Below are 25,567 nucleotides of genomic sequence, written 5' to 3'. Positions count from 1 at the left end.
AGACAGAGAGAGACAGAGAGACCCAAAGCAAGAAATCACCCCCCTGGGGGGAGGGCCACACCGCGATCCCTTCTCCTCCATTCTCCTCTCAGGATCTTGGGCACACATGCACACACACGCACACACACGTGAGTTTTAAGCCACTGGGTCCGGGACTTGAACTGCGGTTGACTACATTGGAGTCCAGCAACATAGCCATTACGCCAACTGCTGATCCTGGGATTTTGTTGTTTTATCAGGAGAATCAGAAGTTAAGAGCTATTGGATAAAGGCTCATTGCTCAATATTTTAAGTCTACAAGACATCTTGTATGTGTATTGCTGAAACACTTTCACTTTGGTGAAATAGCCATATATTAGCTGATAATAATAATTACCATATCAGCTGACACTTATAATGCCCAATTTTGCTGGATATTATTCTATTTACCTATTTATTTATTATTTAATTTTCTTCATTATTATTATTTTATTTTTTTTATTTTTATTTTGAGGTTGACCAGAGAGAGACAGAGAGACAGAGAGAGAGAAGGAAAGTGAGAAAGCAAGCTGCCAGGTCCAGGACTAAAACCATGGTCAGCTATGTGGGAGTTCAGCTGCCTTAATCACCATGCCACCTGCTGGCCCCCTGGCATGAGCTTTAAGCTGCCGGGTCTGGGACTCTTAACCGTGGTTGACTACATGGGAGGGAGTCCAGTGACATAACCATTATGCTATCCGCTGGTCCTTTACCTGTATGTTTAAATCCTTAAAACAACTATAGGAAATAGGTACTGTTAGTCTTATTTTTACAAATGAGGAAACCGAAGGAGAGAAGTTAATTAATATTCCCAAAGCCCTGTAGTTGAGCTTATATGCAAATTAAACAAACCACTGAAACATAATTCAGAAAAAGGTATCACATGGAAGCCAGAAGCCTCCTCTTTCCATATATAAGGGGATTTCAAAAGATTCACAGAAAAATTGAATTAAATATTTCACTGCAAAAAAAAATGTTCAAATCCATGCATAATGTTTTCTTAACATGCATTTTCTTTGAACTTTTCAAAGATCTCTTATATATTCACCTGATGATCTTTGGAATAGTTACCTTTTTTTTTTTTTTTTTGAGAGATTTTCATTGTAGGGCACGTGTGCTCGCCAGACAGACAGAGAGAGACATAGAGACAGAAAGCAAGACATCCACCCCCAGGGGGGATGGTCACGCCGCAGTCCCTTCTCCTCCATTCTCCTCTCGGGATCTTGGGCACGCACGCACACGCGCCCGGCGTGAGTTTTAAGCCACCAGGTCCGGGACACGAACCACGGTCGACTACGTGGGAGTCCAGCGACATAGCCATTACGCTAACTGCTGGTTTCCGGGAATAGTTACCTTTTTACAAGGTTTGTACCTTGACCCTGGAACTGATTAAGGTAGAGTCTGAATCAGGTGATAAAGATTCAGCCAACAACTTATCCCTTCCCTTTTGAGTGAAAGAGCATTTCAGTGTCTCAAGTAATGCAAACTGAAGCAATATAAGAATTGGCAAATTTTATCCTATTGGCCGCCAAATTGGAGTCTCTTTCTTTAACTGCTGATGCAGCATAACGGTAACAGAATGGATTTAGAGTAGAGAGAACTGGGACAGCTTCTAAGCTTCTGTAAGAGATATTTCATCTTAGTGGAAATCTATGGGGTAAGGTAGCCAAAGTTTACTCCCTCTGGTGGGTGAAGTGGATAGAAAAATGGATGCATTTTTGGCATTTTTTTTTGCATCCAATCTGATAATGGTAGATTATTTTAAACATACTATTTCTTTCATCTTTTTAAATTTTTTTGGAGAGGTTTTAGCCGTAGGGTGCTTACGCTCGCCAGACAGACAGAGAGAGACAGAGAGATAGAAAGTGAGAAATCACCCCCCAGGGGGGATGGCCACACCGCAATCCCTTCTCCTCCATTCTCCTCTCAGGATCCTGGGCATGCACGCACACGCACCTGGCATGAGTTTTAAGCCATTGGTTCCAGGTCTCGAACCGCGGTCGACTACATGGGAGTCCAGCGACATAGCCATTACGCTAACTGCTGGTCCTTTTCATTTCTTTCATCTTTAAGATATAATCCTTTTTGTTTCCGCCCCCCACCGGAAAAATAAAAATAAAAGGTTGCCGTTAGCATTCTAACTTGTGTTTTAATGTACTGGCTTTAGAAAGAGAACTAATAATCCCAGGAAGAAAGAATATATTTAGAAAATGCATAATCTCATTTTTTTAAAGTCAGTTTTTTCTCCTAAAGATTTTAAATTACATTACTCTTTATGCCTTAAAGGTATTAAAGGTATTCATCATACCTTTATTTATGAGTGGAAAAAGTGGAACGAACCTGAATATAAAACTGTCAGGTAATGGTAAGTAAATTATATTACTGGATATAATTTGAATGTGTCTCTCAAAAGCTCTTGTACTGGAAGCTTAAACTGCCATTGTAATGGTATTAAGAGGGTAGAAACTTAATCCAGTTATGATATTAAGAGGTAGGGAATTTGGGAGGTGATTAGTATTAGATAAAGTTGTGTCCTAAGGTTAGAGCCTCCATGATTGAATTCTGGTGATTCTGTAAGAATAGGGGGAGAGAGAGAGACTAGAGCTGGAAAATACACACAGGCATGTTTGCTCTTGCCTTTTTGCCATGTCACCTGCCACGTTGGAACTCTGCAGAAAGTCCCTATCAGCAAGAAGACTCACTAGATGCAGAATTTTGAACTTGAACCACCAGAACCATAAACCAAATAAACCTCTATTTGTGCCATTCTGTTATTAGCAGACTAAAACAGATTATTATGCTGGCTTTAAAATTAATGTTGGTAGGACTTCTGCTCCTGGGCATGGTGGAGTAAAAGGGACGAGATTTACCCTTTTGTCTAAAACAAGAAGAAAACCAAACATGTGGCTCAAATTCCTGGATGAAACAGTGATTTACAGACATTTTACTATAAGCTGTTCCAAACTACGAGAGAAGGAAACAAACTGAGCTCTACGGGTACCTTAGTTTATTGCCTGGTGTTAATTTCTAGGCTCCAGTGCAGGGAAAGGAACCCGAAGTTCCTGGCAATCTCAATTTGAGCTAGAGTTTACAGAGCATTTCTGCATAGAAAGCTTGAGAACTTCGCAGAGGGGTCCCTCAGGTCGAATACTGATTTGTACATGGCTGGAACAGGCTGGGGAAAGAAGCACAGAAAACAGTAGGCCAAGCAATTCCTAGAACTGACATAAGACTGAATATTTTGTTTTCTACCCATCAAAGTAGACAGAAAACACAATATGTGGGACATATGGGAGAGGCCTTACAAGGGTTTCATTTCAGTAGTGGGGCTAAATTAAGCTCTGTCTTTTTTTAAAAAAAATTACCAGAGGGCACTTGCATTTATCAGAGAGAGACAAGGGAACTACCACATGACCCACAAGTCCACTACTAGACATACATACATATACTGGAAAGAATTGGGGCTGGTGCAGGTGGCATGCTAGTTAAGGCACTGGACTCCCACGTGGCCAACTGTGGTTTGATTCCCAGACCTGGACACTTGCTTTCTCACTTTTTCTTTCTCTCTCTCTGAGTCTCTCTCTGGTCAAATTAAATAATAATAATAATAAATAAATACATAAGTCTTTTTTTTTTTTTTTTGAGGGGTTTTCGCTATAGGGTGCACACGCTTGCCAGACAGACAGAGACATGCGTGCGCTTGCCAGAAAGAGTGAGACAGAGAGATAGAAAGTGAGAAATCACTCCCCAGGGAGGATGGCCTCGCCCCAATCCCTTTCCCTCCATTCTCCTCTCTGGATCTTGGGCACGCATGCACACACACCGGGCGTGAGTTTAAGCCACTGGGTCCAGGACTCAAACTGCGGTCGACTACATGGGAGTCCAGCAACATAGCCATTACGCTATCTGCTGGTCCCAATAAATACATAATTCTTAAAAAAAAAATCAAAACAGGTACTCAAATCCTCTACACAAATGTTCATAGCAATACTCACCTTAGTAACCAAAGGGGCAGACAGTCCAAATTTCTAATGAATGAATTCTGATGAATGAATAAACAAAATGTGACATTGGTGTACATACTCAGAGTATTATTCAACCATGAAACGGAATGAAGAACTGGTACATGCTATAATGTAGATGCACCTTGCAAAAATTTTGCTAAGTTAAAGAAACCGTACTTACAAGATCACATATATGATATCATTTATATGAAATACCTAGAACAGGCAAATCCAGAGAAACAGGAAGTAGATTGGTATGTGCCAGGGTCTAGGTGTGAGTTAAATGGAAAGAGACTGCTTAATGTGTTCACAGCTTTCTTTTGTGATGGTGAATGTATTGTGAAACTAAATAGGGGTGGTGTTGTACAGCATCGTAAATGAACTAAATGCCACTCTGTTGTTCTGTTTACAGTGGTTAATTTTAGTTATGTGAGTCACATTTCAATACAAAAACAAATAAATGAGGGTGAAATGAACACTGTTTTTCAGCTAAACAAAAACAAAGATAATTTATTGCTAACTAATCCACACTATATAGTAAATGTTAAAAAAGATCAGGACCAGCAGATGGCGTAATGGTTATGTCACTGGACTCTCACGTAGTCGACCGCATTTGAATCTCAGACCCGATAGCTTCAAACTCAACACCAGGTGCACGTTGTGTGTGTGCCCAAGATCCTGAGAGGAGAATGGAGGAGAAGGGATTGTGGCGTGGCTATTCTCTCTTTAGAGTGATTTCTCGCTTTCTGTCTCTCTGTCCCTCTGTCAAGCACACATGCTCTACAGCAAAAAAATCTCTTTAAAAAAAAAAAAGACCTTCAGGTGAAAGGCAGATATATATCAGATGGAAATTTGGACCTACATATTGTACCAAATAAGAGTTGAAGTGCTAAATGTATGAATTAATAAAAAATACTTAGGGAAAAAAAAATTTAAGGTCTCTTTAGAAGATCATTGAGGGCTAGGGTTGGCAGGTGGTGTGGTGGTTAAGGGTGCTGAACTCCCACATGGACAAACATGGTTTGAGTCCTGGACTGGTGTCTTGCTTTCTCACTTTCCTTCTCTCTCTTTCTGTCGTTCTTTCTGTCTCTCTCTGGTCAAATTAAAATGGATGACTAAATAAATAAAGTTAAATAAAAAATAATTCTTTAAAAAAAAGATCATTGAGGGGTCAGAGAGCAGCACAATGGCACAGCTGGGAAGGTCCCCCTGGTTCACGTCCCAGGGCTTGCTTGAGCATACCTAGCATGTACACACGTGTGCCTGGGTCTAGGCTGATGGGGGTGGATCAAGGTGTGAAGACCATGTTGGCGGTACTTATCTCTTTATTCCTCCTCTTTAACTTCTTCCCTTCCTCTCTCTCTCTGTCTCTTCCATTTTCCTCGTCTCTCTCATGGAAAAAAATAAGCTTAAAAAAGAGAATTGAACTTTCTATTCTTATACTATACATTCTTATAGTGAAGATCCGAGAATAATCTTGTGCTTTGGGTGAAGGTAGGGAAAATATAGTTAACACCACTGAACCAAACTATATTCTTAATGTTATATTTTATGATTTTTAAATTTTTTTCTTTATTTTCTTTCTTTATTTTTTTTTCCTCTATAGAGCATGTGCACTAGCTGGAAACAGACAGAAAGAGGGGAAGTGAGTGATCACACCCTGGGGGGATGACCATGTCACAGTCCCTTCTTCATTCTCCTTCAGGATTTTGGGCACACATGTATTATGTACCCACTGTGGTTTTCAAGCCACTGGGTCTGGGACTCGAACTATGGTTGACCATGTTTGAGTCTAGCATCTACACCACCTGCTGTCCCCTATTTTATGTTTTTTGAAACAATTATACTTTTAAAATTTAAAAATAAGCTATTAAGCCATGAAAAGACCTGGAAGAACCTTAAATTTATAAGACTCAGTGAAAGAAGCCAATTCAAAAGTCTATCTACTGCACGATTCCAACTGTATGACATTCTGAAAAAGGCAAAACCATGGGAACAGTGAAAAGATCAGTGGTCGTCAGGGGTTTGGAGGGAAGAAGGGAGCGAGGGATGAATAGATGGGGGACTGGGGATTTTTACAGCAGCAAGACTATTCTAAATGACGGGGCTGGCAGGTGGCTTGGTGGTTAAGGGTGCTGGATTCCCACGTGGCCGACTGAGGTTCAAGTCCTGGACCTGGTGGCTTGCTCTCTCTCTCTCTCTCACTCTATCCCTCTCTGGTCAAATTGAAATAAATAAATGAATAAATAAATACAGTTAAATAAAATAATTTTTAAAAAAGAAAAAAACTATTCTGAATGATACTGTAATGGTGGGTACATGTATATTTATCAAAACCTATGGAATGTATAACACAAAGAATGAATCCTAATGTAAGTTATGGACTTTAATAACAGCATATTAATAATGGCTCATCAGTTGTAGCATATACCACACTAATGCAGGATGTTAATAATAGGCGAAATTGGGCAGAGGCACACACATGTGAGAAAGTATAAGAGAACTCTCTTACATGGGACCAGCCCCGTAGTGCCACGGGTCTGTGTGTGCCTGAGAAGCTGGATCCCACGTGGCTGACTGGTGCGAATCTCAAACCCCATGGCTTGAAAGACATACAGATGCGCCCAATATCCTGATGGGATGGAGAAACGAAGGGAAAAGGATTGTAGCACAACCAGGCCTTGTTGGCAGAGGGGCAGCCCTCTTTCTCCCCTTTCTCTTGTGTGCATGCATGTTCTGGCACTAAGGAAAAAAGTTTAAAAAGAGAACTGTCTTGAGCCAACCAGGTGGCATGGTGGTTAAGCCAGCTGGATCCCAAATGGCCAACTACATGGTTGAGTCCTGAACCTGGCGGCTTGAACATAATGCTGGGCATGTGTGGGTGTGTGCTCAAAATCCTGGGAGGAAAATGGAGGAAAGGGATTGCAGCATGGCCATCCCCTCTAGGGTTGATTTCTCACTTTCCTTCTATATCTCTCTCTTTCTGGCAACCACAGACACCCTTTAGCAAACTAAAAACAAAACAAAGGTGAACCGTATTTTCCAGCTGTCTTTTCTGTAAACCTAAAAAACACTCTAGAAAATAAAGGCTAATAAGGCCCAACCTTGGTTACACAAGTGGGAGGGTGTAGTGGCTGAAGGTACATGGGAGGCCTGGGCTCACGTCCCAGCCTACCTAAGCAGGCCAGGTGTAGTGGTACGTGCCTGTGGTCGTACCTAACTTGGAGGCTGTGGGAGGGGGACAGTGATAACAGCAAGATAGTGTCAAAAATCCCTCCCCCACGTCTGCATTCTCTCTTTCTCTCACTATCATGAAGAAAAAAGTTATCAGTTAAATTTTAAAAACAGCTGTATTGGGAACCAGCAGTTAATGTAATGGTTATGTCGTTGGGCTCCCACGTAGTCGACTGCGGTTCGCGTCCCAGACCTGGTGGCTTAAAACTCACGCCGGGCACATGTGCGTGTGTGCCCAAGATCCTGAGAGGAGAATGGAGGAGAAGGGATTGCGGCGTGACCATCCCCTCTGGGGGGTGATTTCTTGCTTTCTGTCTCTATGTCTCTCTCTCTCTGTCTGATGAGCACACGTGCCCTATGGCGAAAACCTCTCCAAAAAAAAAAGCCAAAAAAAAAAAAAATCCCAGCTGTATTCATTTCTCTTCAAAATGCCATGTAACTCTTAATTATTGGTAAGTATTTTCACAGCAGATAGTTGCCAAGCAGACTGTAGGTATGTGTCCTAAACTGTGTACTTTACATTAAGAACTTCAGTGATGGGACCAGCAGTTGGCATAATGGTTGTCACTGGACTCCCATGTAGTCAACCAGGATTCAAGTCCTGGACCCAGTGGCTTACACTCACGCCGAGTGCTTGTGCGTTTGTGCCCAAGATCCCAAGAGAAGAATGGAGGAGAAGGGACTGTGGCATAGTCATACCCCTGGGGAGGGGTGATTTCTCGCTTTCTATCTCTCTGTCTCTCTGTCTGGTGAGTGCACATGCCTTATAGCAAAAACCTCTCCAAAAAAAAAAAAAAAGAACTTCAATGAATGTAACATTCAAGTTCATTGCCTCCATATTACATGTTACAGAAGAATCCTGTTGATAAATTAATTGTACTCGTAAATTAATTGTACTCGTGTGTCTTTTGAGAATATAGAGGGGCAGGGCCTATTGAATCTTTGACTTTGGAAAGCATTTCTATAGCAGTTAGCTTCTTTTTCTTTTATTTCAAATCTAAACCTCTTTTTCCCCTCCCTTCCCCTCCCTCTCTTCTACTTTTTCTCCTTCTTTCTATCTAAAAATATTTTCCTTACGATTGAATTTGAAGTTTTATTACAGTTTAGTTTGCTTCTTATATAGGAGTTTTTAAAATCTCGATATGATTTCCTAATCAGATTCATGTCTGATGTTTGTATTTCATTTTTATCTTTTCACGTGAACATCTATATTTTCCACATTGAACATTATTTCACAATTAGCTAAGACTATTGCTTTTAGGTGGCTCTAGAAGGAGGTAGTAGAGTGACCTTGGATTGCAGGTGAGTACCCATTCCATCACTGGGATCATGGGAAAGTTCTGTTGCCTTCTGATACCACCTTAAATTTGTGACTAGGGCTTGAAGAAGTGGTTGAAGATAAAATCGTCAGCATTTCTTAGCAAAGTAATATTTCACAACTGGTTTTAATGCACCCTGCTTTAATCCATGCGTCTTTTTTCTACCCTTTCCCTCCTACAGGCACCAGAGAAGAAAGGAAAGGAAGTAAACACTGGTTTTGGTGGGCCAGTTGTTAGTTCTCTATATCATGAAGAAACCATAAGGTAATTATTTTCCTAGTATTTGATAGTAGGAATATATGTGCACCTATCACACATTATATATACATATGTCCTTATGTGTATGTGTGCATGCACTTTTGTATTAATCCCAATCTCTTTGATTTGCAAAGCACTCTTTAAACATAAGGTGGGTTTGGTAGTATCTAGTAAGATAAAACATGGCAGGAAGAATATGTTAGGTATATGCTCTTTATAGCTGGGAAGTGTCTGGCCAGTGATATAGTGTCTGAATACGTGATGATTATCACTGAGTCTGAATCCGTGCCTTTTCCCCGTGTAAGTAGTTCATAGTGCGAGGTTTTCTGTCTTAAGCCATCTGAAGTAATGAATTTTTGTTGTTAAGTTTTCCCAAAATATCATTATTTCTTTTGAAGTTCTTTTTTAATGTTCATAACTTATATACTGTAATTAAAAGTCACTTAATTTACTTTAAATTAAAAGTCATTTTAGACTGTAAAAGGCATAGCCACTGTGGAAAACGGTGAGAAGTCAAAAACATAAAAATAGACTTAACATATGACCCAGCAGTTCCACTCCTGGATCTGTATCCAAAAGAATTGAAAGCAAGATCTCAAAGAGGTATTTGCACACCCACATTTGCAGCAACGTTTACAGTAGCCAAGAGGTGGAAGCAACTAGTGTCCACTGCCAGATAACAGTTGAACAAAATGTGTATAAATACAACAGAATATTATCCAACTTTAAAAAGGAAAGACTTTTTTTTAAAAAAAAAGTATAATAATTGTACATATTCATATGATACATGATTTTTCAACATAAAATATAATGTAGTATGATCATATTATGGTAATTATTGGGTTGTTGGAAAAGTCATGATGCATTTTTACATAGAAAAACATAGAAAAAATACTTGTGACTTTTCTGACAGCCCAAGAATTTATCATCTCAACTGTTTGCCATTATTTTTTTGTTGGGAAAATATTCAAAATTCTCTTTGTAGCTACTCTGAGATCTACTACTCTGAATAAATTGTTGTTAACTATTATCACCCTACCGCACTATCACTATGCAACACTAGAAATTGTTCCCCTTACCTATTTTTTATTTCATTTCCATTACCAGCACCGCTCTATTTCCCCTCTCCCCCACCCATCCCAGTCTCTATTAGTTTCTCTTCTCTTCTCTATACTTCAATGAAGTCATCCTTTCAATAGGAGGGAAATTTGGACACATGCTGCAACATGAATGAGCCTCGAAGACATAAGTAAAATAAGCCAGTCACAAGAAGACAAATGCCATATCAGTAAACTTACATGCAGTATCTAGAGTGGTCAACTTCACAGAAGCAGAAAGTATTGATAGGGTACTGGTTACTAGGAACTAGAAGGAGGGTAAATTAGAGAGTTGATCAATGGGAACAGTTCCAGTTTTACAAGATGAAAAAGTTCTGGAGATTGCTTGTATAATAATGTGAATGTACTTAACATTGCCAAAATGCTTTATACTTACACATGGTTAAGCTGGTTCTTTTTTTTTTTTTTTAAAGGGTTATGATGTTCTTTTTTTTCTAACTTTATTTATTTATTTTAACTTGACAAGAGAGGGACAGAGTGAAAGAGAGAGAGAAAGAGGGAAAGTGAGAAAGCAAGCCATCAGGTCCAGGACTCAATCCTAAGTTGGTCTTGTGGGAGTCCAGCGCCCTTAACCACCATGCTACCTGCCAGCCCCAAGCTGGTACATTTTATGTTATATACTTCTTACCATAATACATTTTTAAAGATGATTTTGTGTTATTTAACAAAGCTCTTAAATTTTGTGTCACATATAAAATTTCCTGGATAATCTTTTTCTTTCAGTATTGTGTGTGCACGAGTCAAAAGATTTTATGGTTTAAAGAGTCATTTTTACTTTTTCTTTAATTTTGTCAGTGGGTTCATGCTCTCACCAGAGAGAGACAGAGGGAGAGGGAGAAAGTGCGCCCCACTGGGGCATGGTCATGCTACAGTCACTTCTCCTCCATTTCCTGTTGGGGTTCTGGGTGTGCATGCACATGTGCCTGGGTGTTTTACAAGCTGCCACATCTGGGACTTGAACCACTCAGTTGGCTGTGTGAGAATGGGTTCCCTTAACTACTAGACCATGGTACTGGCCGGAAAAAAAAAAAAAAGAATCGTCTCTGATATTCTTACTTTTTTTGAGTTACTTATTAATTACCATGAAATGAATAAGCTGTGATTTTTGAGTGGAAAACTGGGTTCACCTAAATTTATTGAAAAATATCTTCATAGAAAAAAAGAGGAATTTGTAACCAAAACTTTATGCTTCACTCTTGCAGAAAAGAGTTCAGTGACATTGCCTGCATAAAGAAGTAGTGGTGTGAACTCCCCAGTTAGTGTTTTAAGAGGAAAGTTATTGATAACTCTATGAATCAAAAACTAGAAATGTTCTTACTTTCCAATTATTGACCAGGCATCTTGAATCTATTTGCATAGCAAGCACGCCATGTTTACTTCGATTACATGTTTATTTGGGGTAGGATGGAGAAGGCTGATAAAGATTTAGGAGGGATAAAGGTACTTTTAAAGTCTGCTACTGGCCTGGAATTACATTTGACATCTCCACATGACCAGAGAGAAACAGAGAGGGAGTAGGAGAAAGCACCCCCAATGATGTGTGCCCACACCATAATCCCTATCTATCTCTCCATCCTGTCAAGATTTGGGGCATGCATACACACTCACACAGTGTGTTTTTTAAGCCATGAGGGCTGGGATTTGAACCACAGTAGGCCATGTGAGATCTGGCTCCCTTCACGAGGCTATAGGGCTGACCCTAGGCCCATTATTTTTAGAAAGGACATAAAATAGTGTATTTGAAAGATCTATTTTGGATATTTTAATATGTAACTCCAGGTTTTTTCACATTCTTAGAAATCAGGAAAATCATTCTACCAACTCCATTTGATTAGTTTAAGGTTCCGTGTTAGCTTTCCTGGTAAATGTGTATTGTAGATGATGAGCTAAGGCCCTGCTTTAGTTTTAATGTAAATGCTCTGAAGTCAAGAGCCACTGGGACCCATTCTGAGCTTGCTCTTGCCTCTTTGGGTCTGTGCTTTATTTCCACTCTGTCACTGACGGCAACAGTATGATGTCCCAGGTACAGATCTCTGTGTTAATAGCCCGGAGCCCTGACACCAACTTCTCATTCTGGAACTAGTTAATTGTTCTGTAATATAGCAGAGGGAGTGTAGTCTTGATTCATACAAAAAATTATGGAGCCAGACCACCACCACTCAAATATTGAGGAAGTAACAAGCAGATTACTCATCTGTGAAATGGGGATAATTGCAGTGGTATCTGTCTTTGAGGGTACCCACGTGGATAATATGAATACATACACACCGAGCACCTGCCGCAGTGTCTGGCACAAAATAAGTTTTCCTGTTGCCATTAGATTTTATTGGCATTACTACTCAGCATGGAGTCCCCACAGGGGAGACCAAGAGCAAAGGCCTAATGTTGGCAGCTAAAATCACATGATGTCTACTTATAGAATTAAGTACAGGTTGTTTGTTTTTGTAAGACATTGGAAAATAGAAGGGGTGAGCCACTGCTATCAGATATGTGTTTGACAGTAGAAACAAGAGCGTCATCAATCTTGTAACTTCCAGTACTTCTACAGATGCTTCTCAACTTACAATGCGGTTATGTCCTGATGAGCCCATGGTAAGGGGAAAATATTGTTAGGGTGAAAGTGCATTTAATGCACCTAACCTTACAAACACATAGCTTAGCCCAGCCTGCTGCTCAGAACACTTACATTAGCCCACAGTTGGGCAAAACCATTGAACACAAAGCCTATTTTATCACAGCGTATTGGATATATTATGTAATTTATTGACTGCTGTACCGAAAGTGGAAAGAATGGCTCACTGCCGCTGTCCTGCATCTCAAGCATATTGAAGTCTTTGTACCGCTAATCTGGAAAAAGATAAAAATTCAGAATTCAAAGTACAATTTCTACTGATTGGGTATCATTTTCATACCATCATAAAGTCAAAAAATTATAAATTGGACCATCCTAAGTCAGGGACCTTCTGTAGTTTACCAGTTGGCTGTGTTTCATTTATACTGCAGGTGGGCAGAAAAGGCACTGGTTAGTAGGCGTAGGTCTTTGCAAAGAGTCAGACGGTATTTCAGTACGTATACCGGCACTCTTAATAAGAGATTGCTTTCGGTGACATGTATACTTAGAAGGTTTGGTCCAAAAGTTGGCATGTAAATCGAGAAATTAGGGCAAGAATTAAGAATGTCATAAATAAAAGAGTATGCAGTATCCACCTTGCCCTGCAATAAGATTCAGTCTTCCCTGTTGTATTTTTTAGTTTGGTGCCATGTAATCTATCAGAATTTTATTAATTCCACTTACACAGGCAGCCATCTGGACCTTCTCTAAGCAAGACCAGACTAGTATACAACTGAAATGATTGATGGGCTCTGGAATTGATTAGTTGTTCTGTGAGACAAATGAAGTGTTTTGGCAGAAAATACCACAGGTCACTGCTTGTGGTCAGACACAGAAGCCTGTAGAATTTCAAAGAGATGCTTTCATCATTGACATAAAGTTTCAGTTTTTAAACAATAATGAATTTTGAAACTATTTTAAAATATTTTTTCATCAATTGCTCACTAGTTCTGATAATCAAATGGAAGAATATAAATACAAAAAACTAGAATAAAAGTGATTGTTTTATGCTTTAACTTTGTATTCTTGGTTAAAATATGAAATAGAATGAAAACCTGTCACTTACACTTAAATTATACTCTAAAATTTTCCTGAAAGAAGTGTGATCAGAGAAAAAACTGTGACATAGATTGTTTTATCGTAAGAAATCTGTAAAATCAGATGGCATAAAATTCCATTTAGTTATTTGTTCAAACCTTACTATTATTAGTTAGCAACCTATTTTTAACGAATCTGTTTAAAGACTAAAGCTTCAAGAGTGTGAGTTATACATATTTTGTGTTTTAAAAATGGAATATTTGGATCATTATGCTCTTAACAAGCTCAGTCATTCTGGGACACCCCTTTCCCAATGACACCACTGTTCTTAGAACCAAGAAAGCTGCCGTCCATCTGTTTGGCTGGTGGAACGAAATCCTTCCCTGTTTCACTGTGTTGCCTGTGATCAACATTGTGTTAACACTTTGGTGATAGGTGATAAATTGGGTAACATATGTCTTGTTACATTCTGGTTATTCTTTGAGGACTACACAAGTGTGTGTAGGCAAGTGGGCAACTCCCCCTGGAGAATCTGACTGCTCAGAATGAACTTGAGTTATGGATTTATTCAGCCTGTAAAACCTCAGCTGGCATAAATAATTGAGAAAGCAAAGGTTTGTCTGTGGTGCATACCTCAGGGACTCATGGCTCCTTTCCTCCTCTCTACCTCCCTTTCTTATGAAAATGATCCCAGTTGCACTCCTAGATAATAACACACCAAGCAATTAAAAGCCATGGGTGGCTGGAGAGAGGAGAAAAGGTTTAGTTAATGAGCTTTTCCTCTTCCAGTGCCCATGAGAGCCTCAGGAATGACAAGGCGATTAAAGCAAAGAGATAATTATAGATTATGTGAAAATGGGTCCCTTGGGACAAATGGGTCTTGACATAAACAGTAACTGTTGTAAGAGTCTCCTGGCTCTCATATTCGCCCTTTTTAGCGTGCTTCATTTAGCTCCCATGTCATGGTGCCAGCCAAGCATATAGGCAAATCCACCTGTTTGCAGATCAACAGCCCTTTCTGAAGATGGGGTCTTTCTAAATTTCTAAAACCATGATCTTCTCTTCATCTCTCCTTTTTCTTCCTTCTTTCTTTTCCCTCCTTTGTCTTCTTTTTTGTCTACCCCCTCTAGTCTTCCTCTCTCTCTCCCCTATGTCCTTATCTATGTGTAGTACCTTTGTAATACTAGGCACTTAATCCCAAACTTTAGAGTTTGAGATGTGTATGTGTGTATGTACCTGTAAGGATACATGTAGTTATGGGTATACAGGATCCATTACAATAATAAGAGGTGGTGTATGTATTACAAAGAGTATGAACAGGGCGTCTCACACCCTTGTACATCCTCCAGCTGCATTAGCTTCTTAGTATTTCCTTGAAGGTCTAATTAATGTTTGTTAGATTAATTCATTGACAATACTATGAAAGGGTATAAAAAATTATCCCCATCTTATAATAAGCTAAATTATTATTTTTTAAAGAATTATTTATTTAATTTAATTTAATTATTTTTTAAAAAATTTGCTATAGGGCACATTCATTCACAAGAGAGAGAGAAAAAATGAAAAAGCAAGCTGCCAGGTCCAGGACTCGAACTATGGTTGGCTATGTGGAAGTCCAGCATTCCATCCACTATGCTACCTGCTGGTCCTAGACTAAATTCTTAAGATGCTATGAAAGCATTTATTGACTGCTTTTTGTATGCTAGTATCCTATGTGTGTTATTTCATTTAATCATCAGAGTTATTCATCTGTTTCATAGATGAGGAAACTTAGATTCAGAGGTTAGGTTATTTGCCCAAGGATTCAAGGTTAGTTAAGTACTCTGCTTGCTCTCTCTCTCTTTTTTAATGGTTTTGTTTTTGAGTATTTGTCACGATTATTTATTTGTTTGTTTATTTATTTAATTATTATTTTGTGTTTTGGAGAGGTTTTTGCTATAGGGCGCATGCACTTGACAGAAGGACAGAGATAGACAGAAGGCGAGAAATCAACCTCCAGCGGAGATGGCCATGCCACAATCCCTTCTCCTCCATTCTTCTCTCAGGATCTTGGGCATGCACACACTCATGCCCGGCATGAGTTTAAGCTACCAGGTCTGGGACTCGAACTGAGGTCGGGAGTCTAGCGACATAGCCATTACACCATCTACTGGTCCCAAGAATTTTCATTTTAAGGTTTAAAAAACATCTATTTATTCTGTGAAGAGAGAAAAACAGTCAGAGAGATAGACACACCCACAGGGTCTTTTTTTTTTTTTTTTTTTTTTCTTTGAGAGGTTTCTGCTACAGGGCGCGTGCGCTCGCCAGACAGAGAGAGACATAGAGACAGAAAGTGAGAAATCACCCCCTCAGGGGGGATGGTCACGCCACAATCCCTTCTCCTCCATTCTCCTCTCGGGATCTTGGGCACGCACGCACACGCGCCCGGTGTGAGTTTTAAGTCACCAGGTCCGGGATGTGAACCGCAGTCAACTACGTGGGAGTCCAGCGACATAGCTGGTTTCCTCACCCACAGGGTCTTCATGCCATGATCCAACCCAGTCTTAGCCAGCCCAGGTAATGGGCATACCTGGTGGGCTTGAGAAGGTCTGGGGATACAAACCCAGCAACTTTCCCACATGGGCTCACTTGCCTTACCCGCACCCCACCACTTGGCCCCACTCTGTTCTTAATTACTATACTATATTGGCTCCTGAAATGTTTAAGGAATCATACTCTCTAGTTAATAAAATTGAATTTGATACTTGTTACTATATTAAAATAGTGAATATCTTCAGTTAAAAAAAATTTTAATTAAATTCCTTTTCCATGTAATGTTTTAAAAAATGTGCTTCTCTTGTAAAATTAGACTCTAGTCTTCCATTTATCAGTATACTGATGATGATGTTTCCTTTGGATTAATTGTCTTATTGATTTCAGACTTACCTTAATGGTTGAGAATGTATAATAACTCAGCTCTGTAGAGTCTTTAGCAAATGGGGTCTGTAGATTTTTCTGATGTGGCCACTGATTTTCTAGGGGTTGATCAAAATTGAACTACATTTTTTTCTTTCCAACATTTAAAGTATCAGAAATTTTCAGTCAGCTTTGTTCAGAGTTAAGCAGATGTTAAAAGGTAAAAATGCATTTTTACTAACCAGTATATTGTAAAGTGGAGGTTAGTTAACTTTTTCTAAGTAATTAGCTATAAGAAGCATTTGAGGCATTAGTTTTTCTTTTGTCAATGCTTGTTTGAAATACTGTGAGAAAAATATGTAAAAATGTAACTAGTTTAATTTGAAGGGACCTTTATCAACATACATAATATATAATAAATGGAACTTTTAATTTGAGGGCTTTAAGAATTTTTTGGTCCTTGAACTAAGTACACTACATATATAATCCAGTCTGAAAATAGTACTTGGTGGAGGAAGATGTTGCCATTACTATGTAACAAGAAGGGAGAAGCTGGTTATTTCTTTACCTGTCTGAAATCAGTTGCAGTTATAATAGCATTGCAGCTGTGAGGATTGTGATTCAGTACCAGTTGAGCATCGCTCACCGAAAGTTTAAAATCTGGGCCCAGCCGCACGGTTAAGGGAGACAAATCCTACGTAGCCGACCGTAGTTTGAATGCCAGCCCTGGAGGCTTGAAGACTACACCAGCATGTGTGTGTGCATTCCCCAGACCCTGGCAGGAAGGAGGAATGTAGGAGAAGGGCTTGTGGCATGACCACGGCTCATTGCAGGTAGGGGGTGCTCATTCCCTCTTCCTGTGTGTCTGTCTCTCTCTGAAAAGTGCATGCACTCTCTGGTAATAAAAATAATAAAACAAAACCAAAATTCAAAATTTGAAATGCCTAAAATCTGCAACTTTTGAGTGTCAACATAATGCCACAAGTGTAAAATTCTACAACTGACCTCACAGGATAAGTTGAAGTTAAAATGCTGGCCCCTGTGGCTTAATGTTTAAGGCAGCCCAGTCCCACATGGCCAATCGCCCAGTTTGAGTCCTGGACCTGCCAGCTTAAACATGCTGAGTATATGTGCATACATGTGTGTGCCCTGAAAGTAACCCCATGGGGGTCCTCTTCTCTCTAGTGCGCATTGAGCCCTCCAGAAAAAACTTGTAATACAAAGATATTGTCTAAAATTACCTTCAAGCTATGTGTATAAGGTATACATAAAATATAAATGAATTTATATTTATATGTGAGCCCCATCCCCAACATATGTCATTGTGTGGTTGCAAATATCCCCCAAATTCAAAACAAAACAGACAGAAAACACCAAAATCTACAATAGTTCTGGCCTCAAGCATTGTGGATAAGAGATACTCAGCCTGTGTGAGGAATCTTCTAAAAGTTCATGGAAAATGTGTATTGGAAAATATAGCATGGATGTCAAAGTTTTTTTGCTCCAAAATAAGCTTTTGTACCTCAATTTTTTTCACAAACTTTTAAAAATCCCCTTGTGTATATTCCTTTACTCATTCAGTAGTCCATTTGGCACTATATTTTGAACCTACCTCTTTACTTCTTTGACTCCACCAAACCATTGGTTTTAAGAATACCATTGTTTAAATACCATTATGGGGGGAAAATGCAATCTGTTAATTGTAAAATGCTATAGATGATAAGATCCATAAGTGGTATCAAAATATGAAAATAATGTTTTAGAATCAATGAAATATGCCAGGTTAGTAAATAGTTTCCAAATGTCTATTTGTTACCTAGGATTTTGAGAATTGTTTTAAAAAACAATGCAACTGGGACCAGCAGGTGGCGTGGTGGTTAGGGCGCTGGACAATATGTGACTGACCACAGTTCAAGTCCCAGACCTGGCGGCTTGCTCTCTCACTTTCTCTCATCAAATGAAAATAAAGTGAATAATAAATAAAATTAAAGAAAATAATTCTTTTTAAAAAATGCAACTAAGGGACCAGCAGTTAGTGTAATGGCTATGTTGCTGGACTCCCATGTAGTCGACCACGGTTCACGTCCCGGGCCCGGTGGCTTAAAACTCATGCTGGGCGTGTGTGCGTGCGTGCCCAAGATCCTGAGAGGAGAATGGAGGAGAAGGGATTGCGGCGTGGCCATCCCCCTTGGGGGGTGATTTCTCGCTTTCTGTCTCTCTGTCTGTCTCTGTCTGTCTGGCGAGCGCATGCACCCTATGGCAAAAACCTCCAAAAAAAAAAAAAATGCAACTAAGAAAACTGATCTGAATGCTAGGCTTCTTGGGCATTGTTATTGCTCAAGCAGTGTTTTGCCTCTTCCAGGGCTTCTGACCAAGGTGTTTTAGAAAGAAGGTAATATTTGTAAGATTTTGCCTGAGGATCATAGTATGGACTCAGTTACACTCTTTGGTAAACATAAGCACTGAGAGTAAAAAATAGTCAAAAACAGTGCTACAAGATAAAATTCACATCTAAAATTTTAATTATGTATTAATTAGAAATAGAGATTTTTGATATGCTTGCTATGACTATATTTAACTTGGTTTAAGTAATTTATTCTTAAATGCCTCCATTGACAACTGTATGAGAGAGAGAGTACTCCCTGGGGGTGTGTGGTCACACCACAATACTTTCTCCTCCACTTCTCCATCTCATCGGGATTTGGGCACACATGCACTTGTTTTCCAAGCTATGGGGAACCAGGATTTGAACCATGGCAGTTGGTCATGTGGAATCCAGTCCCCTATGCATAGGGCTTAACCACTGTGCTACAGGGCAGGTCTCAGTTATGACTGTTTAATCCTTGAGTTAGGAGTTGACTTTATTGGGTCATCCAAAAAGTCATGACACATTTTTGCATAGAAAAATGTGTCATGACTTTTCCGACAACCCAATATTTTGCGCCTCCTAGATAAATCTTAAACTAACAGCTTTGCTGAAAAGCTTAGAGTGAAAACAGGCTTTCTTTTTAGGAAGAGAAGCAACCACAAGCAAACTTAAAATATGTCCATATCGTTGTTTTATATTTGTAAATTAAAACAGCTTTTTAAAAAGTATAGATAGGATCTTAATTTCTACATAGACATTTACCTCAGCTTCTAGAATACAGATGGTTTCATCACATCAAAGATTCTGTAGAGATTTTGTATATAAAGATCATATAAACAGCATTAGCCTTTGGACTCGTATTTGGCATACACGACAGAGTGTTGAAAATCATATTCAGCTAAGGTCAGTGAGATGACAGCATTATTTTCTAACATTTTACTTGGACAAACTAACGGTACATTATCTTTCAAATTGATGACTTTTGATCATACGTACAACAAGTAAATTAGGAACTTCAATTCCTACAAAAAAGTAATTAAAAATTTAGTACGACTAAATTTTGGAGGATAAAATGCAATGCAAGCTTTTCATCCTTGAAAGGAACTTTACAGATTGGCTGTTTGGGTGAATTTATCATAGATCAGGGTCTTCAACCTCAGAAATGTAGGAAATCTAGGAAAAAGCCCCATAGGTGAGCAGCAGACCATCAAAGGCACAGTAGCAGTAATAAAATTGATCTTAATCTGGGCTATAAACTAAAATATTTATTTACCAAAGATATACATCTTCATAGTGATTGAAGTGTTGGGAGCACTCCCTCTGCCTTTCTAAGAATTGAGGAGCCCAGAAAGATAGATTAATAGATGACTATCTGTGAGCCTGAAAATAGAACCAGAGAACTTCACTAGTTTTGAGGATTACTTTAGTCAGGGACCCATTGAGACCTCATGAACAAACCATCCTCCATCAGAGAAATACCTCAAAATATTTTTTTGCCTCAGACGGAAAGAGAGAACAAGAAGGCACCACCAATGGGATGAGGTCACACTGCAATCCCCTTCCTCCATTACTCTTTCCCTTCAGGATTTTGGGCACACACACCTGTGCCCAGCATATTTTTCAAGCTTCTGGGGCTGGGATTCAAACCTCACAAAGCCATTTAAGATCTGGCTCCCAATTCACAGGACTTAACCACTGAACTATGGGGCTTATCCATAAGATAATATACTTTTGCATAGTCTTTTTCTTTCAAAGAATTATTTATTAATTTTTATTTATTATTATTATTATTATTTATTATTATTTGACCAGAGACAGAGACAGAGAGAAAGTAAAAAAGCAAACCACCAGGTCTGGGACTCAAATGGTGGTCGGCCATGTAGGAGTCCAGTGGCTTCACCACCATGTCACCTGCTGACCCCCTGTATAGTCTTATTACACTTACCTCATAAAAATATTATTCAACTTGAAATTTAAAAAATTAATTATGTGTGCCTTTAAAGTTTTAATTTTTTTCTCAGTTATCTTCATAATGGTTATTCCTATACAGCTGATCAAGACAACATACATTAGACGTTTTGTTAAATATGGGCCAGCAGATAGTATGGTGGCTAATAAGGGCGCTGGACTCCCACATGGCCGACTGTGGTCCAAGTCCCAGACCTGGCGGCTTGCTTTCTCACTTTCTCTCTCTCTCTCGCTCTCTGTCTCTCTCACTCCATCCCTCTCTGGTCAAATTAAAATAAATAAATAAATAAAAATGAAATAAAGTTAAATAAAATAATACTTTTTAAGAAAGAAGTTTGGTTAAATAATTACTAAGCATGAGTAAAATTTGATTAGAAATGAAATTGTTATTAATAAGATTGATGAAGTTTTGAAAAGTAGTTTATTTAGGGCTGGCCCTGTAGCCTAGGGATTGAGGGAGCTGGATCCCACACCACTGACTGCGGTTGGAATTCTGACCCCAGCAGCCTGAAAAACATGCTGGGCATGCGTGTGCGTTTGCCCAGAATCCCAACAAGGATGGAGAAATGGAGGAGACGAGGTTGCAGTGTGACCACACTCCTTCGCAGGGTTCTTTCTTTTTCTGTCTCTTTGGCAAGCATACACATCTTTTGGCAATTAAAAAATAATAGGAAAATAGTTTATTTAACAGTTGAATCTTAGTCTTTATTAGAATGAGACAGTTCAGCAGTAAGTCTGTGTTTTAATTATTGTATTCTTCCATTCTCTAACCTCAGTTACAGGAGGCTTCCAAATACCAATTTTTCATCGAAATTGTCCCTTTTTCAGTATGATGGATCATTTTATATCTTGGGGCAGTACAACCTAGGATTTTTCACAAACCTTTCCTAGTATATTAAAGATGGTACTTTCTCTTTTCAAAGACTTATTTATTTTATTTAATAATAGTTATTATTACTATTATTTTCTATAGGGCACATGTGCTCCAGAGAAAGACAGTGAGGGAAAGTGAGGAAGCAAGCCAGCTCCGGCACTTGAGTTGCAGTCAGCCATGTGGGGATCTAGTACCTCAACCTTTTGGCCCCTGAAAATAGTACTTTTAACCAAAAGAGTCACAGGTTCAGTTAATAATCATGTGCTAAACATTAGTAAAGCCGTTTGGTTGTGTTTCCAGAGTACACCATAGTAAGAGGACAGGAGTATGCATTTATTTTGTAACCAGGAGAGTGAGCAAAGGAATGTGAAAAAAATAATGGTGATGAAATATTTACCCCAGGAGCCATTTCAGGTAGATCCATTTAGAAAAGAGTGTATTTGTTGAGAAGTCAAGGAGTTAGAGATCGAGTCACTTAAAATTATGCATACCTGCATATCCTTGTAAAGGTCTTTGTGTACCTGAGAGCCCATAGATATAAATTCCTTGGTTTGAGGAATTTTTTTTTTTTGAGAGGTTTTTGCTATAGGGCGTGTGCTCACCAGAAAGAGAGACAGAAAGAGAGATAGAAAGCAAGAGATCACCCCCTCCAGGGGCGTGGCCACACTGCAATCCCTTCTCCTCCGTTCTCCTCTTGGGATCCTGGGCATGCACGCACACGTGCCCGGCGTGAGTTTTAAGCCACCGGGTCCAGGACGTGAATCGCGGTCGACTACATGGGAGTCCAGCAACATAGCTATTATGCTAACTGCTGGTCCCTGGTTTGAGGAATTTATGACCTTTGTCTGTGTCTTTGTAAATGTTTTCTTCCTTTCGTTGGGTTTTTTACTTGTTCAAAAAATGCTTATTCATTGTCTTTTTTCCGTAATACTGTGTTTTATATCTAATTTCATAGTTGCGTGATAGATGGATACATGAACTGAATGGGAATATTTGTTAAATGTATTTATTCAATAATTAGATTTCTGACCAAATCTCATACCTTTTTTTTTTTTTTAAATTCTTTAAGGTAAATGAAATACTAGTTAGTTACATGGACTTTTTTATTATTATTATTATTTTATTTTTGAGAGGTTTTTTGTTTGTTTGTTTGTTTTTTGTTTTGTTTTGTTTTGTTTTTTTGCTATAGGGTGCGTGTGCTTGCCAGACAGACAGAAAAGCAAGAAATCATCCCCCAGGGGGGATAGCCATGCTGCCCGGCGTGAGTTTTAAGCCACCCGGTCCAGGACACGAACTGCGGTCGGCTACATGGGAGTTCAGCGACCCATTATGCTAACTGCTGGTCCCAGTTACATGGACTTTTTGTGACTGCCATGAAACCTAACTATTTGAAGTCTTCTTTGGATAGGGAAATGTATTTGTGTAGGATACGGTACAGATAGCATTTTAGGAATGAGCGGATACCTATTCTTATGGATGCAAGACAGCCATACTTAAACACTTTTCCATAAGGTGGCCAGTTCCAAAAAAACGTGAGGAAGCCAGTGATTTTTCCTTCCATGTACAAATGGGTTTTCTGTCAATTTCAGAAATTTAGAGTATCTGAAAAAAGATGTTCTGTTTTGTGCTAGGGGTAACAGGTGTCCTTGAGGGTTACATCACAGACATCACTCACACTCATCCAGAGTGAATGTGATGATTTTCTAACTCACAGTCAGCAAAGAGCTGTAAGATTTGTTAAGGTGTTACTGTATTTCATAATCGTTGGATTTATTTACATATGTTATTTCATTTAAGATAAGTGTAGCTAGAGAGGGAAAGCTCAGCTGTGGGAGACTGTTTTGAGCTCTTGGTAAAGAAATGTAGAGGGAGAAAGTTTGATTAGACACTGTACAGAATTGTGTTAAGGGGGCAAGAAAGGAAATGTGGATTTTTCTCCAGACATTTCTCCATCTTGGCCACTAGGTGGTGACATTGTATAGAGACAGCTTGGTCGCTGGCAGGTAAGTAGCTGTTTCTTACGGAAGTGGACATCTTATATATACCAAGTAGGTCAGCAAGTATCTCTTAAAAGTTTTTATATGTATTAGTCACTTAGCTTTTGTAGCACATTTGTGGTGAGTTGTATTAAGCTTCTCTTTTTGATATTTATTTTGGTTTGTGTATTTATTCTGAAGTGCCTATTTAGTGATGATAAACTATAATACATATGGTAAACAGATGTTTAGATAGATAAACAGCCCCCGTTTTCCAAAAAATTCACACACCTAAACAAAATAATTGATGTAGGTGATACGTCGAAGAAATACATTGAAACTATATTAAACAAAATAAAAATTTAAACATGTTAGTACTATGTTTACTGTTACTGCTTACGGCATGAGTGTGTGTATGTTCGGAGGCTGATGTCCATGTACATTTGGAAGCGGGATCTCTAGAAGTTTCCCTCATCTGGGACCAGCAGATGGTGTATTGGTTACATCACTGGACTCCCATGTGGTTGACCACAGTTCAAGTCTTGGACTCGGCAGCTTGAAACCCATGTCGGGTGCATTCTCCTCTCCAAAATCCATAGAGGAGAATGGAGGAGAAGGGATTGCGGTGTGGCCAGCCCCACGGTGGTGGGGGGTGATTTCTTGCTTTCTGCCTCTAGTGAGTGCAAATGCCCTATAGCAAAAATATCTCTTAAGAAAATGAAAAATGGGAAAAAAGGTTCCCTCATCGATGAATAACCCTTACATATTACTGGGTATGGGTAACCTACATTCCAAGGATTTTCCTGTTTTTCTTTATGCCCCACAATAAACTCCCAGTTACTCAAAAATTCAAAACAGTGGATGAGTAGTGCATGTTTTGTTGACTTAAAATGAGAAGTCTTTTCTGTCATGGTTGAGGTTGCTACCTCTTGAATTAGGGCGGTCTCTGTTACTGGATTAGAGGAAAATAGGTCCCAGTTATTCCCAAATTGGAATTCTGAATGTGTCCTTTCATAGAAACATTGTTTTAATGGTAATTATATATAACTGAAGTTGAAAAGTCAGACTTCTGGGCCAGAAAGCTGGCGTGGGGGTTAAGGCGCTGGACAAGCCCACATGGCTGACCACGGTTTGAGTCCCGGACCTGGTGGCTTGCTTTCTGACTTTTTCCTCTCTCAGATTTCTCTGTGTCTCTCTCTGGTCAAATTAAAATAAATGAATGAATGAATAAATAGATACTTCTTTAAGAAAAAAAAGAAAAATCAGACTTCTTTCTGGGGTTCTGGTGTCAGATGTCCCTAATTTCTTTATAGAATATCTGATCTGGAAAAGTATTTTTCTCTTCTGTAAAATAGAACCTTTCAAGTTACCATATATTCATATTAAACATGATTTTACACTTAAACCCTGCCACATTTTATCTGGTTCCAAGCAGACTGTTTCCCCTCGCTTCTCTTATCTGTTATAGTCCTTCTTAAAGATCAGATTATGTTGGGAACCAGCAGTTAATGTAATGGCTATGTTGCTGGACTCCCATGTAGTCAACCGCGGTTTGTATCCCGTACCCGGTGACTTAAAACTCACGCTGAGCGCGTGTGCGTGCGTGCCCAAGATCCCGAGAGGAGAATGGAGGAGAAGGGATTGTGGCGTGACTATCCCCCCTGGGGGGTGATTTCTCGCTTTCTGTCTCTATGTCTCTCTCTGTCTGTCTGGCAAGCGGTTACATCACTGGACTCCCATGTGGTTGACCACAGTTCAAGTCTTGGACTCGGCAGCTTGAAACCCATGTCGGGTGCATTCTCCTCTCCAAAATCCATAGAGGAGAATGGAGGAGAAGGGATTGCGGTGTGGCCAGCCCCACGGTGGTGGGGGGTGATTTCTTGCTT

The 25,567-nt window shown here is 39.3% G+C and overlaps 1 protein-coding gene across 1 annotated transcript in view; it reads left to right on the top strand.

Annotated features, from left to right (window-relative positions):
* The window catches only part of ACBD6 (acyl-CoA binding domain containing 6), a 201,001-nt gene that overhangs the window by 71,592 nt on the left and 103,842 nt on the right, over positions 1–25,567 (top strand). Inside the window, exon 4 of the mRNA XM_006142316.3 lies at positions 8,757–8,839. Within this exon, the coding sequence (XP_006142378.1) occupies positions 8,757–8,839 (83 nt within the window). The remainder of the gene's footprint in view (positions 1–8,756; positions 8,840–25,567) is intronic.

This window comes from Tupaia chinensis, unplaced genomic scaffold, assembly GCF_000334495.1.
Source record: "Tupaia chinensis unplaced genomic scaffold, TupChi_1.0 Scaffold000074_1, whole genome shotgun sequence".
NCBI lineage: Eukaryota > Metazoa > Chordata > Mammalia > Scandentia > Tupaiidae > Tupaia > Tupaia belangeri.
This window is presented reverse-complemented; position numbering and strand designations above follow the sequence as displayed.